This window comes from Cyprinus carpio, chromosome A16 (genome assembly GCF_018340385.1).
Source record: "Cyprinus carpio isolate SPL01 chromosome A16, ASM1834038v1, whole genome shotgun sequence".
NCBI classification, from domain to species: Eukaryota; Metazoa; Chordata; class Actinopteri; order Cypriniformes; family Cyprinidae; genus Cyprinus; species Cyprinus carpio.
In genome coordinates, this window is record NC_056587.1 from 21753501 (window position 1) to 21763114 (window position 9614).

The 9614-nt window shown below is 31.4% G+C and overlaps 1 protein-coding gene across 1 annotated transcript; it reads left to right on the plus strand.

Annotated features, from left to right (window-relative positions):
* Positions 1 to 1445: 1445 nt before the first annotated feature.
* On the plus strand, positions 1446 to 9293 carry LOC122148052. Its single transcript, XM_042773269.1, has 5 exons — positions 1446 to 1582; positions 4761 to 4933; positions 5422 to 5859; positions 7092 to 7216; positions 8104 to 9293. Exons 4-5 carry the CDS (start codon positions 7193 to 7195, stop codon positions 8773 to 8775), a joined length of 696 nt encoding a protein of 231 aa, XP_042629203.1. The 5' UTR covers positions 1446 to 1582; positions 4761 to 4933; positions 5422 to 5859; positions 7092 to 7192; the 3' UTR covers positions 8776 to 9293.
* Positions 9294 to 9614: the final 321 nt, after the last annotated feature.

Below are 9614 nucleotides of genomic sequence, written 5' to 3' on the forward strand. Positions count from 1 at the left end.
ATTTGAGGCTATAACCTCATGCAAAATAACCATGGTGTTACAGAAGTACTAAAATTTATTATTATTATTATTCCCATGGTTTTACTACAAATATTATGGTTTAAATAATGTCCCTGTAGTGGCAACCATGGTAAATCTGTGTTTACTGCAGTTTTACTACAAATACTGTGGTAAACTGTGGTTAGACCTTGCCCTAAAGGTGAAACTGTAGCACATTTTCTTCTGACAGATTTATTAACAGCAATTACAGAACAGAACACGATCCGTTTGAACTTTTAACAACCAGTTTAAATACATTTACTTGCACAAACTAGCCTTATTGTGGGAAAAAATCATTTTTCAATATTTATTAAAGACAATTTCTAACAAAGACTTCTCTAACATAAGAACAAAAATACATTAAAAAAAATCAATAAAAAACAGCAATATTGTGAAATATAACAATTCAAAATAACTATTTTCTATTTTAATATATTGTAATTTAAAATGCATCTGTGATGTGCAGCTGTATTTTCAGCATCATTACTCCAGTCTTCAGTGTCACATGATCTTCAAAAATCATTCTAATATGATGATTTGCTGCTCAAGAAACATTTCTGATTATTATCAATGTTGAAAACAGTTGGGCTGATTCATATTTGTGTGAAAAGCATAATACATTTTTCAGAATTTGATGAGCAGAATACAAAATAACAGTATTTTTAATCAATTTAATGCATCCTTGCTGAATAAAAGTACCAATTTCCTTTATTTTTAACATTTTGAGCAATTGTGCAATTTGTTTGTTGTGAAGTAACTCCCGATTGTTTCTCTGTCATCTGATAAGCACTGATCTGGGCTTTGTTTCACAAATCCATCGTGAGCCAAAGTTGATCGCAGACACCGGTGCTGGCAATGATTTCTTAAGATCAAGTCTACTTTTGGAAAATGCAGCCCTATTTGAACAAGATCTAGGAGCGAAGCATCAGCAGCAAATTTTTTTTTTTTTTTTTTTTAGCAGAAGGATAGCATTTATTGAATTAAAATTTTAAAAGGTGATATTTCAATGCATACATTTTTGGTTTTAATACTTGTATTGTGTAACTGTTTCATAAAAGCAATACAGTACTCGAGGTGTGCTGTATTCTGAATAAGTCACCCCTCAAGTATTTTATTGGTTACCTGTGTTGTAACTGTGTCAGCTGTGGAGTATAAATGAAAAAAAAAAAACGATTTAAGGGACAAAGTGTTCACTTGGTTTTAGACAAAAGACATTTACTCCAGAACATCATTAGCTGATTTATATATAGATGGTCTTATGAAGAGCTTTTAGGCTCGAAACGTCACCTGTGATGAGAACATAATTAAATATTTTTCTACTTTTGGAGCTGTGGTGTGCCAGCTTTGATTTTCCTGTTTTATATGTAGATGGTCACAACACAATGGAAGATCTCACTTTATTGTTCTGGTCTGCAGGTTGCTGGGCTCACAGCTGTAATCGGACGAAGGCTTATTTTGAGTCCAGGAATTTCTTCAGTGTTCTCCGTTGGGACCCTCTTGATGTTCCGGGTCAAACGCTTCTCTACAGCGTCCAGTTCAACCTGTGAGTGACAGAGACCAGAGCAAAACATGGCTGGACCTTTGCTTTTGCTTTCACCTTTCTTAGAAATGTGTCCAGTACAGATCTTTTTTATGCTACTGATTTTGCTATTATATGCTAGAACATTTTAGCATATCAATATATTTAAGGCATATTGTTACAATTACACACACATGCATATATATATATATATATATATATATATATATATATACATATATATATATATGTGTGTGTGTGTGTGTGTGTGTGTGTGTGTGCGTATATGTTTATGTATATATGTGTATGTGTATATATGCGTATATATGTTTATATGTGTATGTATATGTATGTGTGTAAATATATATATATATATGTGTGTGACCCTGGACCACAAAACCAGTCATGAGGGCCAATTTTTTATAAATTGAGATTTATACATAATCTGAAAGCTGAATAAATAATATTTCCACTGATGTATGGTTTGTTAGGATCGGACAATATTTGGTCGAGATACAACTATTTGAAAATCTGGAATCTGAGGGTGCAAAAAAATCTAAATATTGAGAAAATCACCTTTAAAGTTGTCCAAATGAAGTTCTTAGCAATGCATATTACTAATCATATATATAACATAAATGTGTGTATGCACACATTATGATATGAAATAATATATTTTAATATATTATATATAACATATACTAATACTTTATATATAACATATAGTAATTTATATATAGATTGCTCTATATGTGTGTGCATATTTAAATTTGTAATATATATATATATGTGTGTGTGTGTGTATAAATGTTTGTGTGTGTGTATGTATGTGTGTGTGTGTGTGTGTGTGTGTATATAAATAATGTTATTATATTAATATATAAATCAAAAATATATAATATATTTGAAAATAATATTAATATTCTATTACATACAGTATATTTTAGTGTAGTTTATGTATTATATTTATATTATTATATATATCATTACATATACTAAAATATCAATTGCATACGTGTGTGTACATATGTAAATAATAATAAAAATATTAATAATAATAATAATAATATACATAATAATGCATGCATATTTTAATATATGCAATAGCAATGATATTTTTAATGTTGATTCTTCTTTTTTTTCACTGCTACAACAATGACTATATTGTGATACACAACATACATTTTTTTACACCAAACCATTCATTTTTGGTACAGTAATACTGTGAGCACTACTGAGAGAATTAATAGGGCTTTGACACAGTCCTTTAGATTAACGAGAGCAATTTATTGTAAGAAAAACACAAAGCACTGAAGTTAAAGAACTTTAATTTTCCTTCTCTTTCCATTCACCCAGCACCTGTTTTTGTTTGTTTTTTTCATGCTGATGTCATGTTTATGCCCGTTCACATGACATTGTCATTTAAAAAAACATCTGAAATAATTAGTAGCATTTAAAAAAATATTATAAATCAGTTGGCCAAGGGTTTAATGTTTTCCTCTCAGTCCTTGGGTTTTCTGTGAATAACACTGTGAAGTCTGTGACTCGTGACTTTGGTGAAGGACGCGCTGTGGTCGGCCGGCTGTCAAACTCTGAACTGCAATTAGAAAGCAGCAGGAAGAAGCTGCGTCTGCGAAATGTTGCCGGCCCTTTCTGGCCTTGGCACCGAATCTTCTGCACCAGTCACAGTTACGCTTTACAGAGAAACTGATGGGGAAAAATAAATGTGATGGGAACAGAGGGAGCAGCAGTGCATGCTGGGAGGGTCAGTGTGGCAGACAGACGGATGACGGGATGAGAGAAGAAAGCGTCAGAAGCTCCAGATAATCCCACATCAGTCCAGCCTCTTAGCCTCTCCTCCCATCGGTTCATATAAGAGCTTTTGAGCTGTTTTGAGCTGCTCTTTGTTTTGTGTTTTCACTCAGTTATTCAGTAGTACAGAGTGTGTGTGTGTGTGTGTGTGTGTGTGTGTGTGTGTGTGTGTGTGTGTGTGTGTGTGTGTGTGTGATTATGTGTGTGTGTGTGTGTGTGTGTGTGTGTACACTTATTTATGTACATATGGTTGATGGTTGATTACAGCAAAATAGTTCATATGAATATATATATATATATATGCACACACATTTATGCATTTAAAAAACAATAAAACAAAAGCAAAATTTTATATATATAATTAAAAATGTTGTTTACATTAATATTTATATTACATATAATTTCTTATATACTATTTATTTTTATAGATTATTTCTAAAATTATATAAATAATACTCATGTTATAATTATTTTTACAATAATTCAGTATTCAGTTTATTTTATAAATTTATCTAAATTAGTTTTGTTCTTAATTTTGAATATTTATATTTTTCTTTTCTTTTTTGCTAGAAATAATATTTTCTTTGTTTAATCTTCATTTTAAAATTAATTCGTACAAAGTGTAATTTTATACATAAATATATTATCTCTATATATTTTTTAGTTTTTCTATATTTTAAATCTAAACATTTTTTCATTTCTTATTTCTAGCAGTGCTTTTTTTATATTTTTTAGGAAATGTTAATTTTCTTGATATAATATAATAACGTCATACATTTATTAAACTTAACTGTGTGTGAGTGCATATATATATATATATATATATATATATGCATATTTATTTTTTAGATATTTGTAAAATTATTTGAAATAGAAATTAAACAATTTTTTTTAAACAATCAAACAGAAATGAATTTAACAGTTGCTAGCTAGCTGCTTTTTATTGTTGAAATGGCTGCCATTTATATTTTTACGTGTAATTGAACAAGTTCAATAAAAACATTCCAAACTCGTTTTTGCACATTCCAAACTCGTGATTAAGGTAATTCCACAGAGAATTTGCTTTTACTGACTTTATGACTTGATATAGGTATCACTATATTTATGACCTGATGAGTTTTACCAAAGATAGCAATAAATATGCAGATGTAACACATGATATGACAAATGCACTCAGTAAACAGGGTGTGTAATGATATACCACATGCAGAGCAGGAGAACTAGTATAGTAAGAATGTGTGCGATCACTGTGACTGCATTAAATGGGTGCTGATTCATGTGTGTGTGTGTGTGTGTGTGTGTGTGTGTGTGTGTGTGTGTGTGTGTGTGTGTGTGTGTGTGTGTGTGTGTGTGTGTGTCGTTCTTCTGACTGAGCTCTGTTCTTTTGCAGTTATGGGACACCGTATGAACCGGTGACATGGTGCCAGAACATCTCCACTCCTGTTTGTGACATGACGGAGGTGATGACCCATGTGATGAGCGATGTGACCTCTAAATATCATGTCAAGGTCAGCTCCAGTGGACAGTGCCTGGGTGAGGTGGTGTTCACGCCGTTTTGGCAGAGTAAGTTATTTTGAGCTCAAATTATGTCTGTGATCAAGTTAAAGTGATAGTTCCCCAAAAATTAAAATTACGTGATAATTTACTCACCCTCAGGCATCCAATATGTAGATAACTTTTTTCTTCAGTAGAACAGTGAAGAAGATTTTTAGCTGAAACCTGGTGCTTGGTGATTCATAAAATGCAAGTCAATGGCTACCGTCACTTTAAGAGTTAAAAAGTCATATCAGGCAACACAGAATGAATCCCTGACGATATATTGAGGTCTTATGAAGTGAAACAATCAGTCTGTGCAAGAAACTGAACACTGAACGCCTCCAAAGTCTCAAAAGTCAACTTAATAAGCGAGCAGGGGTTGTGGGGTCAAGGCAGCGCTCCTCACTGCTGTTCTCGCAGCAAACATCATAAACTGTCTTACTTTATGGTTTCTCAAAATCTGTTGTGCATGTCTCATCCGTCTCTGTGTATCTGTTCTGTTTCACTGGTTTCAGCCACTTTAGCAGCACCGCAGCTGTCAGTCACATCAAACCAAACCCATCTGAATGTGACGGTTCTGCCGCAGATGACCGCTTGGAGCTGCTCTATTGAGAATATCAGCTTTTGGGGAAAAGGGTTCCAGAGGCCCTCCGTTAAGTACACGGTTCGCCTGACACTTCCCGAATCATTGGCGGGAAAGGTTATAATTCCTGATTCTCCTTCAGCCGTATACATCCAGTTCCATTACCTAGTTGCTCTCTCCATATAATCCCCTCACGTTCAACTAAACGTCTGCGTTATGTCTTTTTGAGTATATGAGGACACGTCTCGCTCAGTGTTTATTTGGCTTGTGGAAACAGACGAGCAGTACTGTGGTGATGTGATATATACGCTCACACACCCCGGTCGGTCCAGTCCCAGTGAAAACAACACCTTTTGTGTGACCGTCTCAGGTGATTCAACAGTTTGTGCTCGTGTAGAAAACTAGTCCTCACTCCACTGACTGAATCTGAACACCCCTCATTTAGGAAAACAATTCATGTTTTCAATGTGTTATTGTTTCCCTTCATTAATACCCTAATTAAATCTACAATTTACACATATTTATTGTTTTATTTATTCATTCATTAATTCATTTTTGTGCTTATTTTTTTATTTTATATATTAATTGTCTAAGACTCTAATGGCCCGTATATATAGAATGCAAAATAATGATATCAAATGAGAAAAAGTCATTTTCTGTTACTATTATGTAATAGAAAATTCGCACTATATATGGTTGGCAACTATTCATTTATTTATTTATTTACTCATTCATTCATTTTTTTTTTCTTATTATTTATTTATTTATTTACTTATTTTATACATTTTACATTTATTTATTAATTTTATTAATTTTATTATTTTTATTGATTCATTGATTAATTTATTAATTTTCTTAATTAATATGCTTATTTAGTTTTTATTCACTAATTTTTATTAAAAAAATTACCTTAATATTTTTAATTAATATTGTGTTTTATTATTTTTTAATAAATGGCAAGTATATATAATGCAAAATAATCATAGCAAATGAGGCAAAGTTGCTGAAATTAAATGATAACCTATTTCAATGTTTACTGTTATATAACTGAAAATGTGGATTAAATACTATTGTCAACTATTTATTTTTTTATTTTTTTATTTTTATTTATTTATTCACTCACTCACTCTTTCTTTCTTTCTTTCTTTAATGATTTATTATTTTATTTTATTTTATTTTATTTTATTTTATTTTATTTATTTTTTTATTTTATTTTATTTTATTTTTATTTATTTTTATTTTATTTTATTTTATTTTATTTTATTACATAAATGCCCAGTATAATGCAAAATAATGATAGCATTTGAGACAAAGTTGTTGAAATTAAATGATAACATATTTAACAGTGTTTATAGTTATATAACAGAAAATATGTATTATTTATAATTATTTATTAATTTATAAACTCTTACTTTTTTAATATTTTTATATTTTTTATTTCTTTTAAAAAGTTTATATTATTTAATAAAAGCATATTTCACTTTAACATAAAAGCATTATATACGATTGGCAGAAGATTTTGTAAATGACACCAGATCTGAAATTAAATAAAAACAGTGTGTTTTTTCACAGTGTGTTCACAGTAATTTCTGTGTCTTTCAGCACCTAATTCCTGGTTTCATATATTAATATGGCCGGGCCTGATTGCTCTGCTGCTGCTGATCATTCTACCCATCACGCTTTGCCAGCTGTCTTTTAAGAAAATGCACTCCTTACCGAAAGTGCTGGTAAGTGATTGTGTCATATTAGCTGTGGGAAATTCCAGGTGAACATTCTTGGAAACATACTTGGAATCAGGTTGGTTAATGCTCACATGACTCTGACTAACTATTTATTTGTTTGTTTGTTCTATTTATTTATTTATTTATTTTATTATTTATTTATTTATTAATTATTGTTTGTTGTTTGTTTGTTTGTTTGTTTGTTTGTTTGTTTGTTTGTTTGTTTGTTTTTAGGGCGTAATTGATTGTTAACAAGCTTTATTTTGATTATTTTATTTTAAAATTATTTGTCTAATTTAAATGATATATATAAATAGATAATTTTTATTATATTATATAATTTATTTTGATTGTACTATAATTATTAAATATTTTAAATATTATAAATATAATAAATATATATATATAATATATATATAGTATTATATATATACTATATATATACTTTGATATTTTTCTGATTTAATTTATTTTTGTAGGTTTTTTATTTTGATTGTTTTTATATGATTTATTTATTTACAATTTATGATTTGTAGTAAGTGTTTTATTTCGATTGATTTTATTTGACAAAAATATTTTTAAAGTTTGACATTTTGTTCTGATTTAATTGATTCTTTGAGTGTATTATTTCGACTGATTTTATTTTAAAATGATTTATTTTAATGTGATATTTTAGGATTCAGTTTATTTTAGTAAGTGTTTTATTTCAAGATGATTTGTTTATTTTAATTTTACATTTTAATGAATTTTAATGGTTTTCAGTAAGTGTTTTATTTTTAAAATGATTATTAGCTTTTCATCAACCCAGTTAAAAGTGATTAAACTGACCATAATTTTAATGAAATAGCATCTTTTGAATGACTAAATGATGAAGCTCTCTCCTCTCTCTGCAGAGAGAGATCCTGCCAAAGAAAAGCATTCATGCGTTTTGTTCATATCCCCGGGACGACATATCTAAAGTGGAAGTGTGGTCCGGATTTGATGAGAAGCTTGAACCGCAGGCCGTTTTTGAGCCACAGAAGTCAGAGAGCATGGTTAATGAGCCTTCTTATGCATCCCAGGAGCACTGTGACCGTGAGTGGACACGCAATCAACCGGACGTCCCGGTCCAGGACAGCCGAGAGTCTTCTGTGCACTACAGCATGTGTTTGTCCAACCAGATCTCATCCAATGACACAACAGATGAAACCAGCTCGGATTCATTCGGTCCAGAGTCCTTTTTGACACTTTTAATAAGCAACACTGAAAACAGCAGCGGGCCACTGGTGGTTCCGGTTAGATCCGCTAAAAATGCAGAAGGAACTCCTTTACTATCTGACCATGTTCAGAACAACTCATCCTACGTTTCTGACGTCGTGGCATCAAACTATAGGCAGAACAGTCAGCCGGAGATTCCTCCGGAGGGACAGCGAGAGGAGAGGACTTATATTATGAGGACAGACCACCTGCAGGACACAGCTGAACCTGATGAGAGCTTTATAAATGAAGCGGAACCTAGAATTGATGTGATCTTTCTGGACAGATTCATGGTGGAGATACAGGGATTGTCTTTGCCTTGCAACTAATGGTGTCTTTTCCTCCCACTGCTCATCTGAGCACATTCATGCACGTTAAAGAGATGTTTGAAGATCTTCTGTAGGGTTTCGCCAGCTCGTTGCATAGGAAGTGGTGCAAGTTTGAGAGTATTTACAAGCGTTCAGGTGTACAGGTTCACTTAAGGGTCTTTCTGTGTGAAATCACCCAAATTTAAGAAAATTCCCCTAGCTAAAATATTGGATTTTGTTTATTTTTTCTGAAAGACAGACATAAATAGTTATGAAAGCCAACATATTAAATGCCACAGATGAATGTTTACTGAGTAATCCATTATTTTGTTTGAAAATGAGTTTTCAACTGAGTTTTGAAGCCAAATTACAGGTGGGGAAAATGACTTTAGAAAGATTTCAGTATTTTTACACAGATAGCATTAGGTCTGTTAGTAAAATCAGTTGACTTTAGCAATCGTTGTTGCATTATATCTCAATGGTGACCATTCAAAAATGGGGGAAAGCACTTTTTTGTGCTTTTTTTCCAAGGTTTGCATGCCTGGAACAAAAAAAATAAAAAATATATCAAAATCCCCTCATATATTTTTTCTCAAAAAAAAAGTTTCTTTTGTAATCTTAATTTTTAAGGCCCTTTATAGTTCAATTCCAAAGATACCGGGATCTCAATTTGGCTCCATGAGTAAATTGTTAAACTCTACACGTTTTCAGTGGTCAAAATCCAAATGCATATACAAAATAGTGGATTAGTAAGTATTCATCCATGGCATGTAATATTTTTGCTTTCTTCCACAGTTATGTATGTCTTTCAACAGGAGAAAAAAAAATGATTTTTAGCCGTGGACCTCTGGTTGAGTTGA